This window comes from Bombina bombina, chromosome 8 (genome assembly GCF_027579735.1).
Source record: "Bombina bombina isolate aBomBom1 chromosome 8, aBomBom1.pri, whole genome shotgun sequence".
Lineage (NCBI taxonomy): Eukaryota > Metazoa > Chordata > Amphibia > Anura > Bombinatoridae > Bombina > Bombina bombina.
In genome coordinates this window covers 313,024,417-313,048,838 of record NC_069506.1, presented here as the reverse complement: position 1 = coordinate 313,048,838, position 24,422 = coordinate 313,024,417, and the positions used below count along the sequence as shown (strand labels likewise).

The window sequence follows — 24,422 nt, the reverse complement described above, 5'->3', positions numbered from 1 at the left end:
TCACCTCTGCACCTTTTAGCCTTTCCTTTTTTTCTTCCTATACCTTCGGCCGAATGACTGAGGGTGGAGGGGTAGGGGAGGGACTATATATACAGCTCTGCTGTGTTGCTCTTTGCCACTTCCTGTTAGCAGGAGGTTAATATCCCACAAGTAAGGATGAAATCCGTGGACTCGTCATATCGTAAAAAACGTAATTTATCAGGTAAGCATAAATTAATTTTTTTATGTTCTATTGGTATTCTCTGTTGAAAAGCATATCTATGTAGACTTAGGAGCAGAATTGCATATATGTCTTGTCATTGGCTCACCTGATGTGTTCAGCTAGCTCCCAGTAGTGCATTTCTGCTTTTTCAACAAAAAGATTCTAAGAGAATTAATATTTGATAATCATGCATACTTAAGTAGGCAGTGGAAGCATGCACAGCCAGTTGTCACCAATTTTGAAACACAATGCTGAGCTGTGCCTTCAAAAGCAAATTCATGTCTTGTACGTCCCTAAGAAAATGAGCCTGTAAGAGGATGTATTAAAAAACAAATAGTCCAAACCTCCCCCCCCCCCCCCCCCCCCAGTGTAATCAGCTTCTTTACAATTTAATAGAAATTACTGTTACTAGTGCATGGTGATCATATCTGTGATTATGTAAACAGGCCATAAGAACAGGAGTGTCGGGATGCAGAAGAAAAGAATTAGCCACTGAAAGTTGCATCTTCTTATAGTTACTTATTTGTAATTGTAAAAGGAATTTATAATTGTGACGACCAGGATTAACCAACCCTGCACCAGTCACTTGTTTGGTACAGAAAGGGTTAACAGACCCTTTCCACTTTAACCAATCTGTCAGTCTAGCCACTCCAGGTAAGCCTGTGACTTAGTTAAGTGGGTGCAAGAGTTAACACTCTAGTCTGTTCTAGACTTGGAAAAAAATGCCCAAACTCCCCTTTAATGCCACCCACACTAAACGATCTCTAAGCTGCCACCATTTAAGATTTATTATATGGGAAATCTTAAGGAAAACCCAGACTAACAAATTAAATCCCAGAATGCAATTTAGCAGAAAATAATCTAAAATCACAGTATAAATACTACCAGTCTCTTTCGGTAACGTGGTTCAAATATTAGACAAAAACTTAATAAAGGAATAGTTTTTTTTTATGCCAAAAATTATGCATAGAGCATTATTAATAATAAATATGTTAACAAATAGAATTATACACAAGCAAACAGTTTGAAAAATAAAAAGGAGAAATAACAGACCTAATACTTTACTAACTTTAGATGTCTGTGCCAGGGAGATTGGCAGGAAAAGATGGTCACTCACGCTGCAACAGTCTCCCATGTAGAATGAACAACTTGTATTGTTAGACACACAATTTTATACCTGTTCCTCTGATATCAAATTGCTTGACCCAACCTCTTTCTAGATGGGCTAGGAAACAATGTTCTTTTTATGACATGTCATAAAGCTCTGAATCCTTGGCTGAAATTATAGAACACCTTATAACTTCTGTTTTACGTATTCAGTGCATACACCTATATAAGCAATTTCCCAGTGATATCATAAGAATTAGTTTGGTACCAAATATGAAATAGTTGTTATATTTTCATAATCTAGTGTCATAATATGGTTAAAAGCATGTCTCAAGTTGTACTAGTGTCCTCTGATCGACCTTATCTAGCTCTGGGTAGAGGCACTGCTTTTTGTCTTTTGTGCTGACATTTTTACTTGATGCATCAATAGATATGCAATAACATTAGGTCAAATGGAACTATTTATGACAGGAAAGCATGTGTAGTTAAGGAAAATACACAGACACATACAACCTCTCAAATAAAACAAAATAACACACAGAGAAGTTAACCCCTTGCACCTAAAATCATGAGGTTTTCATGACAAAACTGTGTCATTTTGTCCCTGCTTTTATGGGCATTTATATTGCAGTTTGTAATACATTTTCTGCTTTAAGCGACTGTTTTGAGAATAAAGCATTTTTTCAGTTTTTTGTGTAACATAAAACACGATGTCCCAATAGGAACAGGTTATATAAACAAGGTATATAGTGGAATGGTATCAGTTAATCAAACCCCAGGTCTCCACAAACAGCATGAGAAGAGTAACCATAGTCCTACAAAAACACTTGATCTTATGTCTATCAAGATGTGCAGAACATACTGATAACCGTGAATAAATTTGCGGATAATCGTGGGATGGTGTTTTATATTGTTACAGCACTCATTTGTGTTCTGTTTAGGTGCAAAAGAAAAACTTTATAGAAAATATCATCCCAATTATCACCTCTCTGAAAGCTTTCCTAGAGCAACACCGGATCCCCGCTGTGAGAGATCTGATGAACTACTTGCGGGTAAGTGGCCAAAAAAATATATGCAAAGTGAATACCGTTTGTAAGTATGTAGTTGATGCAAAGCCGATTCCTTTCTTGTACAGGAGATGATGCAGGATTATCGGGATGAAATCAAGGACTTCTTTGCTGGAGATAAGCAACTTGCAGCAGAACTGGAGTATGACATGAAGAAATATGAGGAGCAGCTAGAGAGGGAGAGAGAGCGGGAAGAAAATGAGCAGAACGCGCCGGAAAACATTCTGGGAACACCGCCGGTAATTTTATTGCCTACAGAATTATATATATATATATATATATATATATATATCATGGAAGGGAACTGCACTCCAAGACCGGATCAGGTACACATCCTGTGACTCAGTAACATCCAGCCCTGGGTGCTAAATAGCACTCCAAAAAAAAAGCTGTGATGTCACCAGAGCCACAGGCAGTTAACCCCAGTCCAGAATGGGTGCAAGAACCAAGGGAGATTACAAATAAAAAGAAATACAACACATAGAAACACCCAGCACTCACCAGCTAGCTCACAGCTAAGATAAAATCACAACTGGAAAGGTAACCTTTCCAGTTGTGATTTTATCTTAGCTGTGAGCTAGCTGGTGAGTGCTGGGTGTTTCTATGTTTTGTGTGTGTGTGTGTGTGTATATATATATATATATATATATATATATATATATATATATATATATATATATATATATATATATATATATATATATATATACCCTCAGTTTACGCCGGGGTTAGGTTCCAGAAGGAATAGTTGTAAATCGAAACCGTTGTAAACTGAAACACAGTTTATAATGTAAGTCAATGGGAAGTGAAGGAGATAGGTTCCAGGTCCCTATCAAAATTGTCATAAGTAACACATAATACATTGTTTTTAAAGCTTTGAAACGAAGACTTTAAATGCTAAACAGCATTATAAACCTAATAAAATAATTACACAACACAGAATATATAATTAAACTAAGTTAAATGAACAAACATTTGCTAAACAGCATTATAAACCTAATAAAATAATCACACAACACAGACTTAACTTGCATTTTTCTGCAAACAGTTCTTTCTATGCATTCCAATCTGGACTGATTTATAGACAGGAAGATCTTGTTCCTTTGAAATCTGCTCGATAGCTCAGGTCTGGTTAAACTGATTAATTTCAGCTTGCTTGGCTTTGCTGCAACACAAGCGGACAGCTCAACCTACTGGCTATTTTAATAAATGCACTGCTTCTCAAAGCTTTTCAATAGCAGTCACATGACTGGAAAAAAAAGGTTGTTATTCTGAAACGGTGTAAATTGAACCGTTGTAAAACGAGGGCCACCTGTGTGTGTGTGTGTGTGTGTGTGTGTGTGTATATATATATATATATATATATATATATATATATATATATATATATATATATAATTAATTATATTTATTTTAATTTTTTTTTAAATTTATTCACTGCACTCTATTTATTCATTATTCATTTTTTTTTTATACAAGTGGCCCCTGCTGGCTTATTTACATTACAAATATCCCATTTCTGTTGCATCATTGTACAGAAGACAAAAGCACCAAATTGCAGCTTGCACAATGGTCTAAAGATAGTTCCCTCCATGTTTTAAACTAGATTGTCACACTGTCCCTTGGAGTTGTGACCTAATAGAAGAATAAATCTTGTAACACTGTCTTGCTGATTTAAAAAGATTTTCTTTCATATAGGTGGCGAGAGTCCTCGATTTGTTACATATGGGATATACATTCCTACCAGGAGGCGGCAAAGTTTCACAAACCTCAAAGTTGTTCAGATGTGTGGTCTTCCAGAAATAGATCTGATGGCTTCTCATCTAAACAAGAAACTTTCCAGGTACCAGTCCAGGTCCAGGGATCCTCAGGTGGAAGCAGTAGATGCATTGACACTTCCTTGGTGTTATCAACCTGCTTATTTTCCCGCCTTTAGTTCTTCTTCCAAGAGTGATCTCCAAAATCATCATGGAGCAATCGTTTGTATTGCTGGTGGCTCCAGCATGGCCTCACAGGTTTTGGTATGCGGATCTTGTTTGGATGTCCAGTTGCCAATCTTGGCCACTTCCATTAAGGCCGGACCTTCTATCTCAAGGTCCATTTTTCCATCAGGATCTCAAATCATTAAATTTGAAGGTATGGAAATTGAACGCTTAGTGCTTAGTCATAGCGGTTTCTCTGATTCTGTGATTAATACTATGTTGCAGGCTCGTAAATCTGCTTCTAGAAAGATTTATTATCGAGTTTGGAAGACTTAAATTTCATGGTGTTCTTCTAATAAATTCTCTTGGCATTCTTTTAGAATTCCTAGAATTTTACAGTTTCTTCAGGATGGTTTGGATAAGGGTTTGTCTGAAAGTTCCTTGAAGGGACAAATATCTGCTCTTTCTGTTTTATTTCACAGAAATATTGCTAAGCTTCCTGATATTCACAGTTTTGTACAGGCTTTGGTCCGTATCAAGCCGGTCATTAAATCAATCTCTCCTCCTTGGAGTCTTAATTTGGTTTTGAAGGCTTTACAGGCTCCTCCATTTGAGCCTATGCATTCTTTGGACATTAAACTACTTTCTTGGAAAGTGTTGTTCCTTTTGGCCATCTCTTCTGCTAGAAGAGTTTCTGAATTATCTGCTCTCTCCTGTGAATCTCCCTTTTCTGATTTTTCATCAGGATAAGGCAGTTTTGCGGACTTCATTTAAATTCTTACCTAAGGTTGTGATTTCTAAAAACATTTCTTGCGTCCTAATCCTAAGAATTCTTTGGAGAGATCTTTACATTCTTTGGATGTGGTGAGAGCTCTGAAATATTATGTTGAAGCTACTAAAGATTTCATGAAGACTTCTAGTCTATTTGTTATCTTTTCTGGTCCTTGGAAAGGTCAGAAGGCTTCTGCCATTTCCTTGGCATCGTGGTTAAAGCTTTTGATTCATCAAGCTTATTTGGAGTCGTGTCAAGCCCCGCCTAAGGGAATTACAGCTCATTCTACAAGATCAGTTTCCACTTTGTGGGCTTTTAGGAATGAAGCTTCAGTTGATCAGATTTGCAAAGCAGCAACTTGGTCTTCTTTGCATACATTTACTAAATTCTACAGTTTTGATGTATTTGCTTCTTTGGAAGCAGTTTTTGGTAGAAAAGTTCTTCAGGCAGCTGTTTCAGTTTGATTCATCTGCTTATGTTTTAAGTTTTTTTCCTTTCATTTATGAGAATAAACTTAAATTTTGGGTTGTGTATTAATTTTCTTCAGCGAAAAATTAATGTTTTTATTTTATCCCTCCCTCTCTAGGGACTCTTGCATGGAGTTCCACATCTTGGGTATTGCTATCCCATACGTCACTAGCTCATGGACTCTTGCCAATTACATGAAAAAAACATAATTTATGTAAGAACTTACCTGATAAATTAATTTCTTTCATATTGGCAAGAGTCCATGAGGCCCACCCTTTCTATGGTGGTTATGATTTTTTTTTGTATAAAGCACAATTATTTCCAAATTCCTTTGTTGATGCTTTTAACTCCTTTCTTTATCACCCCACTACTTGGCTATTCGTTAAATGAATTGTGGGTGTAGTGAGGGGTGTTATAGGCATTTTGAGGTTTGGGAAGCTTTGCCCCTCCTGGTAGGGTTGTATATCCCATACGTCACTAGCTCATGGACTCTTGCCAATATGAAAGAAATTCCTTTATCAGGTAAGTTCTTACATAAATTATGTTTTTTCGTGCTAGGTTGGGATTTCTTCCTACTGTAGTTTCAATTAGAAATATTAATCAGGAAATTGTTGTTCCTCTTCTCCGTCCCAATCCTTCTCATAAGGAGCGTCTGTTGCACAACTTGGATGTTGTGCGTGCTATTAAATTCTATTTACAGGCGACTAAAGATTTTTGCCAGTCTTCTGCCCTTTTTTATTTGTTTCTCGGGAAAGCATAAAGGTCAGAAAGCTACTGTGACTTATCTATCTTTCTGGTTGAGAAGTATGATTCGTTTTGCTTATGTGCCTGCTGGTCAGCAGCCTCCTGAGAGAAATACGGCTCATTCCACAAGGGCTGTCTCGTCTTCTTGGGCATTCAAAAAAGATTTTCGCCAGTCTTCTGCCCTTTTTTATTTGTTTCTCGAGAAAGTGTAAAGGTCAGAAAGCTACTGTGACTTCTCTTTCTTTCTGGTTGAGAAGTATGATTCGTTTGGCTTATGCGCCTGCTGGTCAGCAGCCTCCTGAGAGAAATACGGCTCATTCCACAAGAGCTGTCTCGTCTTCTTGGGCATTCAAAAATGAAGCTTCTGTGGAACAGATTTGCAAGGCTGCAACTTGGTCCTCTCTGCACACTTTCTAAATTTTATAAATTTGATACTTTTGCCTCGACTGAGGCCTCTTTTGGGAGAAAAGTTCTTCAAGCGGTGGTGCCTTCTGTTTAGGTCCACCTGTCTTGTTCTCCCTCCCTGTACATTCTGTGTCCTCTAGCTTGGGTATTGGTTCCCACTAATTGGTAATTGAGTGACGTAGTGTACTCTCCATATCTTAGGAAAGAAAACAAAATGTATGCTTACCTGATAAATGTCTTTACTTCCGGATATGGAGAGTCCACGACCCCACCCTTTATTAAGACAGTTATTTTTGTCTAAACCTCAGGCACCTCTTCACCTTTGTGTTATTAATAATTCCATTTCTCTTCGGTCGAATGAACTAGGGATTATGGGTAGGGGAGTGTAATGTTCTGTAATGTTTTGTGTTAGAACAGGTGGAAAGTAAGTTCTGGTACCTAGTATCCGCTATAGCAGGACCACTCAGCCTCACACCAAACCTTGGATTCACACAGATTTAACTTACAGGAATCCAGTTATGCTCATTGAACTGAGGGTTACTACTGCAGGGTACAGAGTGAATACGGAGCTGTCACGCAACCAAGATACAGAATATCTGTATTTCAACAGATAGGAGAAGTATCTACAGATAAGATAGATATATAAACTACTAGATAGCAAGTGAGAGTAAATGTGATGTAGTAGACACATATACAGAGTAGGTAAATGGTAAGAAAAGATATCAGACAAACAGATATAATGAAATGAAATAGTGTTACAAGGGCAGATAGAATAATCCCCAAAATGTATTTGAAGTGGTGTGGTAGATTAGTAATGATTAGCGTTGAGTGAGAAATATGGCAATAGAGTTCAACCAAAACCAGGATTAAGTAATATAAGGAACTACAAATGAATCCTTGTCCAGAGTTGTTGTAGTAGTTACCTTTTTAAGTATACAGCACATGAAGAGTTAACTTATGCAGACACAATGATGTGATAGGATATGCTGATAGATATTGTACAGGTATACCCCACTTTACAGCGCTTCACTTTACAGCACTTCGCTAATACAGCGCTTTGTGGAGCTGAAGTTCAACCTCCAAGGATTTTGAAACAGTACTGTAATCGTGAGATTGCGAGAAAAGTGACTGGCACCATTTTGTTATGCTAAGTTCACTCTGTTTACAGCATTACAGCGTAATCTGTGTCTCAGTGTTATAGTCTGGCAAATTTTACTATAGTCATTGTCACTATTTTACAGGTACAGTATTTATTGAATACTAATTGAATACTGGGCTGTGCTAGTGTTAAACTAAACATAGCATTATTGTACCCCTAATATATGTTAGTTCAAACATGTTTTCAAGTTTTCAAACACACTGGCAAGTGAATAGAAAGCTAAAACCGCCTTGTTTCACTTTAAGGCGGTTTTCACTTTACAGCTGGGCTCTGGTCCCTAACCCGATGTATGAGCGGGGTATACCTGTATTTGCAAGATTAGGTTAGTAGTAAGCAAAACAGTCACTTAATTAAGTTCAGGGTGGACACAGCAAATGTTATTAAGCAAGCAGTAGTTCAAGCAGAGTAAGCAATTTAAGAGGCAGTTAAAGGTTATCTTGTAGTTTGGTGATAGTAACAGTCATTGAATATAACGGTAGTTAGTTTGCATAAATAAGAGACATGATCATATCCCAGTAAAGAAGGTAAATATACAGACCAATTCCTGTTGATTAATTGGGAGTCAAAGTCAGAGCCAGATGAAAACGTTACTGTTTGCTGGGTTATTGTTTGCTGGGAGGACACAGCGCGGTACACGCGCTGCAGAGACGCTGAGATGCCGGGTGTGACGTCACAGCCACCCGGTGTAACAGTTAGGGAAACAGAATGCTGATCCGTTGGTTCCTATGGCACTGCAGGTAACAGAGTAGGCAGACCGGCACAAAGTAACAGAGGAACAAAGCAGACCGCCAATCTTCACAGCAGGTAAACCCCTCAGATAGAGGAATGGGCTAGGTATCTTCAGAGAGGAGTCACATATAGTAACTAAATCAAATTACCAAGCGAGGAGCATAGAGAGGAGGAGCCTTAAATAGGGGAAGAGGAGTCAGAATTAAAGGGACAGGATTGTAATAGTGAATTCCCTGACAGGGAGTGATACTGAACAGCTTTGCTGTGGTGCTCTTTGCCTCGTCCTGCTGGCCAGGAGTGATATTCCCACTAGTAATTGAATTACGTTGTGGACTCTCCATATCCGGAAAGAAAGAAATTGATCAGGTAAGCATAAATTTTGTTTTTTAATTCCGACCCTTATGATGTCATTTTCGCGCCGCTCTTCGCATGCTTTTTTTGCTGAGATTTTCGCGCAATTGTTTAGCTTTAAATAGCAGCTCTTTGCATCTCTGGTGCCTCACATTTTATATTGGGACATTGGTTTTTTTGGGGGGGTTTTCTTTGAAGTTGTGAGAGTGACAAGCAGAAGAAAAATCACATACATAATTCGTCCCAAGACAGGTATTACATCCGAGCTAGGTTCATATTACACTAACATATCATGTTCTAATGGAGTGTGGGAGATTTGTATAATAATATGCAACATACCCATAATGACAGAAGAGAACTTCTGCATTATCCAAGTTAATGATATCAGAATGAGGGGATATGGCTTATGTTTCGGTCACTCCTGGACCATAGTATGTGGGGGAGGGGGGAAGTTCAGCGGGCAAGAGCTGCTCATATTAAAGAAGGGGAGGGGCGGAGCCTTATTAAGGTGTGTCAGTAAAAGAATAATAAGGGGAGCAATATGAAAGCATATGGTATGGGTGGCATGGGTAAATAAGAGACAACACAACAAGTTATGATGTAAAGTGAGTGAATGCTAGCCATCGCACAAGATGATTTACCCATGGTGCAATAGTCAGACCTAAAGGTCATCATCAATACAATTCCATAGGGAAAAGGTGTCACTATACATCTTTGGTTGCTCGTGTAGTAGGTTCAAGATTATGTTCATATAAACATACAATTAACCCTTTGAGTGCTAATGACGGCTCTGAGCCGTCACAGAGTTTCTCACTCTGGTGCTAATGACGGCTCAGAGCCGTCATGAGCACTCTCCCACCTTGAGGGAGATCTGGGGGCTCCTTACTGATCCTACCCCGGCGATCGTGCCTGTAGAGTGACAGGCATCGCCGGGGCTTCACGTGATGTGTGGTGATGTCCCGCGCAATTACGTGATGACATCACCGCGCAACTTTATACTTAACAATGTTAAGTATAGGAGGAGGGGGCATGCTGCTTAGAAGCCTGTATCTCAGGCATCTAAGCAGCTACAGACCCTCAAGACCCACCATTGGAAAGGTAATCACCTAACCTTTCCAACAATGTAAGTCTTGGGGGTCTGTAAGAAAGTTTAAAAAAAACGTTTTCAAAAATTTCAATAATAATAAAAAAAATATTAGCACCCAGGTGGGAAATGGCTTAGCAGCCAAAGGGTTAAGGTACAAAGGTATAATATGTGTGCGTTATATGTGTGTGTGTGTATGTATATGTGTGTGTGTGTATGTATATATATATGTGTGTGTACATGTATATGTGTATATATATATATATATATATATATATATATATATATATATATATATATATATATATAGTAAAATACAGACATATTAGTGCGATGCCACATACATGTGTCATGAGAACCAAATAGCTAAAAGAGATAATGTAATATAGACACACCAGTGTAGTGTGATATACATGTGCTATGAAAGTTAGATCTCTAGAGGAGGTAATGTAAGACACAGGCATATTAGTGTAGTATAATACATGAAGAGAAGTAAATATCTAGAGCAAGCAATATACAGCACAGTCACACTTGCATAACGTGGTATATAAGTATCATAGGAACCAAAGGATGTAATATAGAACCCCGGCATATCAGTGTGACATACTTGTGTCATAAGAGCTAGATATCTAGAGAAGGTAATATAGGACACAGACCAGTGCAGGGTAGGATACAGTAATATTATGTCAGATGATAATTATATAGAGACCACTTTTGGGTTACTGGAAAGACTAAGGAATTGTAAAAATAGTGGGCTAACAAAAATTCTAGTAAGATCACCATAGAGGACCTTAGGATTATAAAGGGTATATGGAACTATTATCTATTATCTAAAATATGAGATATACAACCACAGTTTGTAGTAATCTGAATTATTGCCCGGGATTTAAATGGCTAGTTATTGGCATGCGCAAGAACATATGAGATATCCTGTAACAAGCAGATAAGATAAGAGTATTTATACAGCCCCTAAAGTGTTGTGAGACCTGTGGACTTAGTTCAATATTTTGGCTATGCGAGTATGAGAACATAAGATAATAAATTTCTATGCTGCATAGCAACCTTAGTGCTCCCCTGTGATATAGATACCAAGTATTAGTGAAATATCGGTCTCATTTGTAAAATAAAAATTGAAGACTGAATGTTAAATATAATATATACTATAACCTATCAATGCGTGAGTGGGAAGAATATATACATCAACAGGCCCTGAAATTTAAATAGCTGCTATTACTCAAAATGTGATATCTAGCAACTATTAACAAAACTGCAAGCAGCAAGCTAACATTCATAGTCATCACAGTATAAGTGGAAATGCAGTCAGTTGGTATCATTTAGACAGCCTCATCAAACCCTAGCAATTTTACTAACGGTATAACAACTTGTCCAGTTAATTCCTGCATCTAGAATATTTGGAGACTATTGTTAATAGCAGTGAATAAGAACTGGCCTGATAGACTAACAGTGAGGCTGTGGGAGACTGCAGGCTTATAATGGTTGACGTAGGGAGTGTATAGGAAAGGAAACATAGAAAGGCTTTAAGATCAAGCTTATTATGTTCAGTTACTAGAGTGATGATAGGGTTAAATCTATGTATATTCTGGCAACATTGCTTTCTAACAATTGTTAACTATTTAGTTAAGGAGAGTCCAGCTATAGTCCCTCCTTTATGAACAGAAAGCAATCTGATTAAATGTTAAGTGAACACCATAAGCATTACAAGTTAGTTAATATAAAAGGAGTAATGATAAACACGTTATGAACAGGACAACACTGCAAAATCAATCAGGATATGAGACTTATCCAGCCTATAAACTATGAACTTTTAAACTAGCATGTATAGTCTCTACAATATGTATCATAAATGATGCATGTATAAACGGTGGAGTTCTTTATCCAACTCCTGTTGCCAGGAGGCCTGAGTAGGGAGCAATGGGTTGCAGTCTCTGGACTCGGGGAGGACTCATCATGGGTCTTTTATACGTGATGTTTTGTAAGATAGAAGAGGCTAGCATAGCTCCGTTATATAGGAGAACCTCTACAGATCCCAAGTGTCTGTCGTTATCATTTCTCACCTTCTGCATGTGACAATCGTCTCCTAAGGTAATGTTCACTAACAAACTCTGCCTGGTCTCTAGAGCCTTAGCTCCAATAGCTGGGAAGATGGCAGAAAGTGCCTCTACGATCACAACGATCCACCAGGTTGGCTGCGTCCCCAAGCTCTGCGGGATGCTCATTGCCGCTGGAGCAGGAAGCCGGTCTTTCCGCTGAAGTGAGTGTGCGCTGTGGAGACCGAACATCACCTAAGGAAGTAGGTTGGTGAGCGCCCGTGTACGAGCGATTGAAGCCGCGGTCATTTTCAGGTCTTTGCAATAAAAAGGAGGAGGTGGCAACTTGTAGGTTGTCCACATGCTTTAACCTCCTCGTCCTGGGTCCGCATTCCTCTCCTGTAGGATTCCGATCCGGGATAAGTTCTGGATATAAGGAAGTGAGTGTGAAGCTTTTTCCCCAACCGCTGTAGCAATAGTATTGTCATCGCTATTTTTGGTATGGGTTAGCTCTATGATGGCGTAGTAAACCTATTGAGTAATTAGCTTTATAGGTAGTTATGCAGAGCGTTGTTGCTGTGTATAGAAGTAGAGCTGCTCATTGACAAGATTACTGATGCTCATGAGCCACGTTGTCGAATAACTCTCCAGACAATGGTGTGTTATGCCGTCTTTAGCAAATTTATGTGACTCATGTATACTGTTTTTATCACGATCTACTGATAATTCCTATTGTTTCAAATGCTCCTTTCTGTTTCAATTTCATAGATGGATGTAGATTGCATACCCCCAGCAATGAAGCAATTTATTGCTGCTTCAATTGAGAAGGCCCTGACTTAATTTCCGCCTTCAAATAAGCATAAGAGATCAGCACATGTTTTCTTCATAAATGGAAAGAGTCCATAGCTGCATTCATTACTTTTGGGAATTCAGAACCTGGCCACCAGGAGGAGGCAAAGATACCCCAGCCAAAGGCTTAAATACCCCTCCCACTTCCCTCATCCCCTAGTCAATCTTTGCCTTTCGTCCCAGGTTGGCAAAGAAGTGTCAGAAGTTTTCGATAGTCTCTTATGGAGGCTAGTACTCTTCGGCATGGGCTTTGAGTTTTAAGTAGTCCTGTCAGCCTCTCAGTGAGAGCATGGGTGAAAGTTTGAGTCCGGAGATGCAGGGAGAGTCTGCAAAACCATCCTGACTCATTATCAGCTCCACAAGCAATCAGCGTTGATGAGTTTCGCTGCCTGCTTTTTTTTTCTCAAGTCCATGGCAGAAGTGATGCTACTATCTGTCACACTTGAAGGGCCGTGTTCCTGTTCCACGGCGTAGATTCACGTAAGATAGTTTCATTTCACTTTCATCATGGATGTATTGTAATACAACTGTTTATCCGTGAGGGGCTACAACCTTTCGGGGATAACTTTAACATAGGTTCTCAGTGAGGCTCTTTTTTGTATCTAGGGATCAAGGGTTAATATCTCCAGAGGGGGGTTATTGAACAGGGGGGTTTATCATGTTTATGTGATTCTGTCTGCTACTGTGTAGTGTTGCTTTGGCTTATGGCTATTTTGTAACATAACGGCCTATGTCTAGTGACGCAGCCTTTAAGGTTGGGCGCGCTTTTGCATGGACTGCACGGTTTACCTTGTGACTCCATTTCCGCATTCCGGACCGAGTGGCGACGGAGAAATTCTGGTCTGCTGGTGTCTGGGTTTTTTTGGAGGTGGTGAGTGCCCCAGCCATTGGGTGTGTAAGGTGTCGTTAAGATTTTTCTTATTAGTCCATTTTTTATGTTTTAGAGTGCTCTGTTCCTCTGGATTGGGGAATCCGGTGCCCACTGAGCCATCCGCCACTGGGGATTCTATTTCCCACGAGACGAGTTCCCTACCACCAACTCTTACTACGCATGCAGGTAACCCAAATGCTACTTATCCTTCTATAGAGTGTGGTCTGTTCCCACCGGAGCTTACGACATTGTTCCGCATGGCCATATCTTTGGCGCTAGCATATCTGCACCTCCCGGGAGTGTGCTTATGATATTGTCCGTGTTCCAATAACAGGGGCTTGTCAGGCGTGGGATCGCCTGGTTCAATTTAGCCCTCCAGGGGAGCGACTGCCCCTTTGGGGCGGTTTTTTTCTTTTGTTCCGGCGGAGATATGTTGTGCCTTTTTGTTATAGACTGGTACGCTTTTGTGTTCTACTAAAGCACGTTTTTTGGCGTTGCTGGAGAATCCCACTCTTAATGGGTCTGGGGTTTCTCAGTCTTAAACTTCGACTGACTTGCATGCATAGACATAAGGGGATGAAGTAATCTTCTTATAGTCTTTGTTCTTTGGGTATCCTTTTCCAATTCTGAGCTTGGAAGTCTCGGACCCCTGTTGGGCTGGTCCTGCGGGTCTGTCTGTTCTTCCTGGGCGATAACCTATGGGTTGCCTTTTCATCCGATGAGGATGATTTTTTTTTTGGTCTAAAGCTCGTGTGGTGTGAGGTTTCCTTTGGGAACTTTCTTCTCTGGAATTGATACTTGCGATTTTGTGGTCGCACTGTTTACAAAAGTCTTTCTGACTGTTTTTTATCCCTCTATCTCGGGGGAGACTCTGTGGCCTTGACAGTGCTGGGGCCCTTGGTTTTAGGCTGGTCCTGACTAGGTACAAATCCTCCTTTCTTTGAGGCCTAGTTCAGACACGTGGCGCCTTTTTATGTCCGGTTGGTCAGGTGAGGGCGCCTAGTGATCACAATATGGTTTGTGTTGTTTACTTGTTTTATCTACAAGCTTCAACTAGCATCCTGAGAGGACTTGAGGGTCCGTGGTTGCTTAGGGGCATGAAGGAGGATTGGTTCAGTACTCATTCACCTTTCAATCTAGTGGGCCGGGACTCCGTTGAGATCCGCGGTGACATGCTCAGTCGTTTCCAAGTTTTCCGGGAACTAGAGTGTTCCTTCCCATTGTGGGTTGGAGGCTTGGAGGATTTAGGTCTTTCATACTGCCGTTCTTACGGTTTTGCCTTTCATGGTCTCTTTGGAAGTGACCTTTTAGGACTTGTTCCTTTTAGAGGTTTGGGTTGAGACTTTCTGGACTTTGTCCGGTTTTACTGGCGGCTTCGGCCGCCTAATTAGGATGTGATGGCCGTGAGGCTCTGTCTTCCTTCGGGAGTTCGTTGTCTCTATATCAGGGGCGATAGGAGGTGTTGTCTCTTTTTGCAAGCTTTTTGCTTAGGGGGTGTTTTTCTGCCTGGTTTCGGGATGCTTTGCATTCTTCTCCCTTGGGTGTGGTCCTCTGGAACGTTAATCTGAAATGAATATGGAGACTAGCCTTTCCACTCTCTTTTGGGTGACTCTGTTCTCGTTTTCATTTCCCTTAGTGTTGGCATTTGGGCTCTAGAGAAATTACGTGACTTTGTCGCAGCCTAGCACCTTGTGGGGGGGGGTGACCTTCGGCTAAGAGTGTGCTCTTTCTTTTGGGCTGGGAATTACAAGTGAGTCCTGTACCTGTTCTTCAGATTGCTGATTGCTTCAGAAAGGGGTATCTTGTGTTCCCTGGGGTTGTCGTTCGTTCTAGAATGATTCTGGGTCCAGGGTTCTTGTCTTGGATCCTTCTTGGATGTCTGGAAACTTATGATCCTGTGGACTGGTTTGGGACGACCCAGCTTTTTCAGGGATCCTATGTTGCGACATAGGGGCTAGCTCTTTGGGTTTGCAAGCAGGAAGGCCAGAGTTCACATCCACCTTTGGGTACTGGTTATAAACTTTAAGGCCTGACTTGTCCTTCGGACAGAGTGTGCTCCTCTTCATGGGGAGCTTCTCTGTTGGGTCAACAGTGGTGTCTGGATGATTTTTTTCATTCTGTCTGTGTTTTGATCATACTATGGCTTCATGTCTTGTGGACATCTACGCTGTTCTTATTGGTGCCCTTCCCTTTTGAGTTTGTCTTCCTTATGAGCTGAGCTTTCCTCTTTCTGGAGGGTCTTTGTCCTGCCCTGTGTGTAGGAGGGTGGATCAGGTGGCTTATTTCTGTAAGGGGCAGCATCTGCTGCTTTGTTCCACCTGTTGGAATTTGATCTCTCTACGTACAGATTGTCCAAGAGAGCTGTGACAGGTCTTCCTACGAATCTGTTACACTTTTCTCTGTTCCAGGTCCTAGGGGGTTCTCCTTGGGAGTGCCTTATTTTGGAGCAGCGGATTGGGTTGGCACCTGAGCTCTGTTAGGGTGGGTAAGTCCCCCCTTTTTCTTAATCCATTCCCTGGGGGCTTGTGGTTGGAGTCTTTCTGTCCCCCCTTTCTGATGCTTGGGCTGGTCCGGTGTTGGAGCAGGATCTGTGATCTATTGCTCTCCTAAATTCGTCCTTGGGGCATTCGAGGTATGGTAAGCCTCTTGAGGTTTCTCCTTTCTCCGTGTTCAATATTTGTGTATTTGTGGGAAGGACTGGCGGCTCTTAGATAGCCTTCAACGTTTTCTGCTGGTTAGTGGATAATTAGCAATCTGAAGGATCCTATCTTCAGCTGCTTTCTGCTTGCCCTGCAAGTATTTAAGTTTGAGCCATTTTTAGATGACTGCAGCGTGCAGTGTTTTTGCTTCAGGTGGTGTTAGTCAGTCTTTCTGTCCCCCCTTTCTGACGCTTGGGCTGGTCCGGTGGTCGAGCAGGATCTGAGATCTATTGCTCTCCTAAATTCGTCCTTGGGGCATTCGAGGTATGGTAAGCCTCTTGAGGTTTCTCCTTTCTCCGTGTTCAATATTTGTGTATTTGTGGGAAGGACTGGCGGCTCTTAGATAGCCTTCAACGTTTTCTGCTGGTTAGTGGATAATTAGCAATCTGAAGGATCCTATCTTCAGCTGCTTTCTGCTTGCCCTGCAAGTATTTAAGTTTGAGCCATTTTTAGATGACTGCAGCGTGCAGTGTTTTTGCTTCAGGTGGTGTTAGTCAGACCTATCTGAGCTTTCTGCACAAGGTTTTGTTTCTGAATATTTCAGTATTCTGAGCTACCTTTTTGCGACTTGGGGACCTTTGTCTTCAGTTGCTTTTTAGAGTGCGGTTGCACTGTGTTAGGGGAATATCCTCTTTGTTTCAGACTCCCGGCCTTATTCCGTGGTTTCTGTATTTCTGTGGTCTGGGCGTTGCCTCCCCTTGTTTTTATTAGACTGGTGGGTCTCTGTTGGTCTGAAGTTCCTTATGCTAGCTGGACAGCTAGCTCAGCATACTAATGCACTGTGGCTACTCTGCACTGTAGCAAATGGAGGGTTGCAAGTTCGATCCCCGGTGAGGGGCCTTCCTCCTTTCGAGGTTGATAAGATGAGCCGCGCCTTGAGTCCCTTAAGGGGGATTAGCCGCACTTTACAAGTACATTCATGTTTTCTCTGTGTCTTATTTGTGGAAGAATACGGTAGCTTGTTCCCTTTCTTTAGTAAGGGGTGTGTTTGGAGACCGACTGCTGGGCCACGGTGTCTCCTGGAGGCTGGGCCACGGTGTCTCCTGGAGGCTGTTGACTCCAAATTGTTTTTGTTCTTTTCGAAACAAAGATCAGAAGTCTTCCCCCTCTCCAAAAGCCCCTGGCTCTAACTGGAGACCTTCTTCCAATTGGAACAAATCTAAACAATTTAAGAAACCTAATCCTGTCCAAAAAACAGCATGAAGGTGCAGCCCCCAATCCAGTTCTTCTGCTAGGAGGCAGATTAATACTTTTTTAGAAAATTTGGTCAGAATCTGTCCAAAATCCCTGGATTCAGAATATAATTTCTCAGGGATATTGAATTGGTTTCAAAATCAAACCCCCAAGGGGATGGTTTTATTTAACTCATGTTCCAAAACATCCTTTAAAATCTCAGGCTTTTCTAACGTGACTCACATCTAGAATTGATGGGAGTGATTGCCCCAGTTCCTCTACAGGAACAAGGAAAGCGTTTTTACTCAAATCTATTCATTGTACCAAAGAAGGAGAATTCCTTCAGACAAATCTTGGATATGAATTCCAACTTTCAAGATGGGAACTATAAGGATTATTCTACCTTTTGTTCAGCAAGGTTATTATATGTCCACAATAGACTTAAAGGATGCTTATCTTTACATCCCTATTCACCCAGACCATTTTCAATTTCTGAGATTCTCTTTTCTAGAAAAACATTTTCAGTTTGTTGCTCTTCCATTCGGCCTAGCAACAGCACCAAGAATATAAGAATATTTTCAAAGGTTCTTGGTGCCCTTCTATCTGTAATCAGAGAGCAGGGTATTGAGGTGTTTCCTTATTTGGAGGATACCTTGGTTCTAGCTCAATCTTTTCATTTAGCAGAATATCACACAACTCAACTATTGTTTCTTTAAAATCATGGTTGGAGGATCAATTTTCTAAAGAGTTTCTTGATTCCTCAGACAAAGGTCACTTATTTTTTATTCCAAATAGACTATTAAAGTTAGTTTCGGTCTCTATCATACCCTTCAGTGGCTATGTGCATGGAGGTTTTATGCCTAATGATTGCAGCATCGGAAGTGATCCCCTTTGCTCGTTTTCATATGAAGCCTCTTCAACTTTGCATGCTGTGCCAATGGTGCAAGGATTATACTCTAATATCACAACTAATATTCTTAGATCCCAACACTCCATTTTTCTCTGACATGGTGGCTAGACCACCAATTTCTTCAGGGGGCCTTCTTTGTTCGCCCTACCTGGTCTGTAATTACAACAGATGCAAGTCTTACGGGTTGGAGAACAGTATTGGGGGTCCCTGACTGCACCGGGAGTTTGGAATATTCAGGAAACAAAGATTCTAATCAATATCTTAGAACGCCGTGCTCTTTTCAAAGCTCTTCAAGCTTGGCCTCTTTTGAAGAACAAACCTTTCTTTCGTTTTCAAACAGACTATCAGAACAGTGGCATATGTCAATCATCAAGGGGGAACTCTAAGTTACCTAGCCATGAAAGAAGTATCTCGGATACTTAATTGGGCAGAGACCAATTCCTGTCTCATCACTGTGATTCACATCCTAGGTGTGGACCAACTGGGAGGCAGATTATCTCAGCCGTCAGTCACTACACCCGGGGAATGGTCTCTCTATCAGGATGTATTCTTACAAATTGTTTAGATCTGGGGTCTTCCTCAAATAGATCTCATGGCCTCTCGTTTGAACAAGAAACTTCCCAGATACCTAGCAAGGTCAAGGGATCCTTAGGCAGTAATGACGGATGCTCTATCAGTCCCTTGGTCATTCCATTATCACTATATATTTCCTCCATTGGTTCTACTACCGAGAGTGATTTGAAAAATCAAGATGGAACAATCATCTGTACTTCTGATAGCTCCTGTGTGGCCTCTCAGGATCTGGTATGCAGATCTAGTTCGGAGGTCCAGTTACCTGCCATGGCATCTTCCACTAAGGCCAGACCTTCTGTCTCAAGGTCCCTTCTTTCAGCCAGACATAAAATCTCTGAACTTAATGGCGTGGAAATTAAACGCCTAGTTCTCAGTCACAGAGGTTTTTCAGACTTCTTAATACTATGATTCAAGCAAGAAAACCTGTTTCCTGGAAACATTATTATAAGGTTTGAAAAACTTATATTTCCTGGTTTTCTACTCATAATTTTTCTTGGCATACATTTAGAATTCCTAGAATTCTTCAGTTTCTTCAAGATGGTTTAGATAAGGACTTATCTGCCAGTACTTTGAAAGGACAGATTTCTGTTACGTTTCACCCGGAAGATTGCTCATCTTCCAGACATTCATTGTTTTGTTCAAGCTTTGTCTAGAATAAAACCTGTAATTTAAATCTATTTCTCCTCCATGGAGTCTCAATTTAGTGTTGGTCTTTACAGGCTCCTCCTTTTGAGCCTATGCATTCTTTAGACATTTAACTACTTTCTTGGAAAGTTCTGTTTCTTTTGGCTATCTTTTCTGCGAGAAGAGTTTCAGAATTATCCGCTCTTTCTTGTGAAACACCTTACTTGATTTTTCATCAAGATAAAGCAGTTTTGCTGACTACTTTAAAATTTTTGCCAAGGGTTGTTAATTATAACATTAACACGGAAATTGTTTTACCCTCTTTATGTCCTAATCCTAAAAATGATGCAGAAAAATCTTGGATATTGTCAGAGTTTTGAAATATTATGTTGCTGCCACTAAAGATTTCAGAAAGACTTCTAGTTTGTCTTTTTTTTTTTCTGGTTCACAAACGGGTCAGAAAGCTTCTATTTCTTTAGCCTCTTGGTTAAAACTTCTGATTCACAAAGCTTATTTGTAATTACTGCTCATTCTACAAGATTCAAGAATGACGCTTCAGTTGATCAAATCTGCAAAGCTGCCAGTTGGTTTTTTACATACTTTTACCAAATTTTACCATTTTTATGTTTTTGCCTCTTCAGAAGCAGCTTTTGGTATAAAGGTTCTTCAGGCAGTGGCCACTCGTTGATTCTGTTGCCTATAAAAATGTCTTCAGGTTTTTTAGTTTTGAAGATTATTTTCAGTGAAAAAAGTGAAAAAAATGTATCCCTTTTTTTTTTTTTTTTTTTTTTTTTTTTTTTTTTGTTACTCGTGGTCTTCCACATCTTGGGTATTATATCCTGTATGTAACAAATTGTGGACTCTCGCCACCTATATGAAAGAAAACATAATTTATGTAAGAACTTGATAAATTTCTTTCTTTCATGTTGGCGAGAGTCCATGAGGTCCTCTCCCTATTTTGGGTTGTTTTTTAACAGAGCATCTCTTTTATCCTGTTCCTTTTTTATGGGGGGTTTTCTTACTCCTTTTTTACACCTCACTTCTTGGCTATACGTTAAACTGAGCTATGAATGAGGTGGGTGGGGTAATCGTAGGCTTTGAGGTTTGGGAAACGTTGCCTCCTCCTTGTAGGAATGTATATCCCATATGTAACCGTTGACTCTCGCCACCATGAAATAAATTAATTTATCAGGTAAGTTCTTACATAAATTATGTTTTTTAATTTTTGAAATGTTTGCAAACCAAGAAAGCCTTTAAATTTTGCTCACTCTCCTCTCTGTGGATTTAGTGCCCATTTTATGCGTCAGTCCTTTTATTAACTGCACAAGGAAGGCTGCAGGGCGTAGTAAATCTATGTATAGCTACCCTGTATGGCAGATGGGTGTTTTATAAAACTTTATATAAACATCAGAGATTTCTTTGCTGATCAGGTTGAGTAGTTATACTGTGGTTAATAAGCGTTTCTTTCAGGGCTCTCCTCGTGCTGTGAATGCTGTCAGATCTCCCAGGAGTCCTGGTGGTCGTAGATCTCCTGCAACTCCTAATGCACGATCTCCAGCTGCAACTCACCCCAGTACCCCTCTTGCAGCAACGCCCAGGATCAGCATTCTAAAAGGCCATGGGCCCAGACCAAGGTAAAGGAAGCATTCTGGGGGCATTCAGTGTGTAAGGTCACAGTATACATTAGAATCACACTCTCCCTCTCTGTAGGCAGTTGTCACTCAGCACTCTTGCTATACTAAACTCTGCAAAGAAAGCTGCGGAAGGCAGCAAGAAACCACGCAGCAAGAGCATTGGGGCTCATCCATCTACTCCTTCAATACAAAGTGCCAGCAGCAAACAAGGTACAGAGGTTAAAAAAAAAAAAGTTTTAGGTTGCCGATACCAACTCGGAGAATGCGTAAGGGTTAGATTAAATATGTAAAACTTTATCAATGAACATTTCATCCTGCTTAAATTGTGAACATAACTTATAACTGATTGTCTTGTACTTTTTCCAGTGTCTTTCCGTAGTCCAGACCAGCAGTCTAACACATCGCTGACAGGGAGAGCAATTAGCACCCCTGACCGTGAGTATTTCACCCAGTACTTGGTTTTTAAAAAGAACACTGATCAATCAATTCATGTGTTGCCATCTTCTCTGAATGTCCAGGACAGGTTTAATAACATAAATAAAAATTAGGTTAGAATCCACTTGGGCAAATATTAAAAGAATTTTGGAGCACAAAAAACACAGTGAATGCTTCTACAAATTTGGGCTGAATTAGGATACCAATATCTTAATCTTATTTGTTTTTTTGTTTTGTTTTGTTTTTTCTTCTCTCTCACACTCTCATATATTTAGACGGTTACAATAACCCAAACGCTCATACATTAATATTTAGTCTTGTTAAACTGCTTGCTAGTTAGCCACTGGGGTATTTAATTGGATAATGGGGAAGCCTTGCTTTCAGATGATTATGACCTGCTGCATTTTGCTTTGCAGAGACCATTAATAACGTTACATTTGGAGCTGGGGTCAGTTATATCGCTTCAAGCCGTACTCCATCTTCAGGGAGAGGAAGTGATGTATCCCAAGATCAAGATGTCCTTTGTATTATGTCACCAGACAGGCCGTGAGTAGCAGTTATTTTATCCATAAGTATTTTGCTTGTAGTTAAATTGATGAATCCCGTTTTGCTTCTCCAAAAGGTTTGTGTTCTTAGTCTTCTCTACCTTTTATTTTTTGTTGCGCCATTTCATTCACAACCCTTCAGCCTCTGCTTTTTTTCTTTCTTTTACACTATTGGATATGTTTCTGTTTTTATTCTCTAACAAATACTCTTTCGTTGTTCCTTTACTGTTTCTTTCCCTGCTGTTCAGTCTGTCTCCTGAATTGTACTTCATAAAACCATTTATATCGGAGGCCATGATGTTTGCTCTGCTTTAATTTTGCACAATGCTAGTTTGTCTTCCTTCTTTGTGGACACATGGGGATAACACATTTTGGTGGTGACAGATTCTTCTGCCCATTGCTTATAGCCTGTAAACCGTAATTGTTTTGGTGTGTCAAACTTTAAATACCTCCTGCGTATCTACAGCAGTTCACATTTTAATGTGATCTTTCTCTCAAAGGGCTCCCCAACCTCGACAATGGAAGGTCGAATCTCCAGGTCAAAGGAGAAGTAGTCGTCGTCCTTCAGGAAAAGCGCCACTAAAGCCATCCAACTAGCAGTGTTGGTTACGGCAGGAAATATCTAATTAAATTAACGTACCACTGTGTAGAAGATAATTTACAACATTCTCTTAGGTCATAGTTTATGGACTTTGTATTGTTAAGATCTCCACTGCTCTGTAAATATTTATCTGTGGTTTGATACAACTTTGTTTTAATTTTGCTCTTTTATGTACTTGTAACCATGTCCACTAATTTGTAAGCACAACGCTTCAAAAAAGACCCATGATCTTCATGAGTTTAACATATTTAATCCTGTGGCCACTAGAAAGGATAACAGTAGTTTGTAAAATAATAAATTGCAATCTTCTCTAGCATGGGCAGGGTTGGGGGTTAGAAATACACTTTTTATGACTTTGTGGAGTCTTCCATCTCTAGGACTAAGGAATCGTATCATAAATGTGGTTTTACAATCAACATCCAATAGTCTTTGAACTAATTTATTGACCACTCTAGTTCTGACATTTGCTGTGCAGTTTTATTTTTTTACATATTAGTAGGTATTTTAATTATAAAATTTTGTAGATTGGACATATCTAAAACGTATTCTTCATTGCAGGACCATGGGTGAATTAATCCTACTATATTAACAAATCTCAATAATTCTACTTCTATAGATATTTCTGGTTAAAATCACGCAAAGCATAATGTATCTAGGTACCATTTTCTTTAGTTTATCTGCATAAAGGGACTTTAAACTTCAAAGAATCATTGTTTGTTTGTTGTGTATTATATATTATATACGTTCTTGCTAGAACCTTGGAGACAAAAACATATTTACCCTTAGTAAAGCTAATGGTCAATATTGTTTTAAAAAAAATAAACACTTTATACATTGAACAGTTTTTCTGTTTTTCCTCTTGTCTTCTCTTTTCATCCATGGAAATGTTTTTGAATAAATGTGATATCTTTTGGTGTCTGATTAGAATAGAGGTGCTGACGTTTAACTGCAAATAGCTTTAGGTAGATTAAGTAGCCTTTAGAAGTTTTAAAACTTTGTTTCAGGGTAAGTAATCTTCAAATCAGTAGATCAGTAAGAAAATTCAGTTAAAAATTGCAACGGTGGGGGGGTGGAGCTAAGACATGCTGGAAGATGTGTTGAGTATAGTTTGCAATGAACTTTCATTATATCATTGCTACAGGAAGTGAGTTCAAGGGGCAGGGCACACAGGAAACAGGAAGAGTTCTAGTGCAGTCTAGTTTGGAGTTGCATTGCATTCAGTCATGTAGTAAAGTTATTGTAGAAAAGCAGCCTGTCTCTATCATCATCACTCATCAGTTATATAAATAAGCAGACAACACATGGTACCAGAAGTGGATATTTCTCCAGGAATTGAACTACAGCAATAATACAAAAAAATAAAATGGATACACAGCATGGTGCAACATCATCCAGAACAAGAGCAAATACATTTTCACACTGTTGCCAGCCTCAAACCACCACCAGAGCT

At 39.9% G+C, this 24,422-nt stretch overlaps 1 protein-coding gene across 1 annotated transcript in view; it reads left to right on the top strand.

The window, feature by feature from the left end:
* Positions 1-23,811, top strand: part of NCAPD3 (non-SMC condensin II complex subunit D3) — a 273,275-nt gene extending 249,464 nt beyond the window's left edge. Inside the window, exons 28-34 of the mRNA XM_053691510.1 lie at positions 2,251-2,361; positions 2,445-2,615; positions 21,228-21,391; positions 21,468-21,601; positions 21,758-21,826; positions 22,243-22,372; positions 22,872-23,811. Coding sequence (XP_053547485.1) covers positions 2,251-2,361; positions 2,445-2,615; positions 21,228-21,391; positions 21,468-21,601; positions 21,758-21,826; positions 22,243-22,372; positions 22,872-22,968 — 876 coding nt within the window. The 3' untranslated portion in view covers positions 22,969-23,811. The remainder of the gene's footprint in view (positions 1-2,250; positions 2,362-2,444; positions 2,616-21,227; positions 21,392-21,467; positions 21,602-21,757; positions 21,827-22,242; positions 22,373-22,871) is intronic.
* Positions 23,812-24,422: the final 611 nt, after the last annotated feature.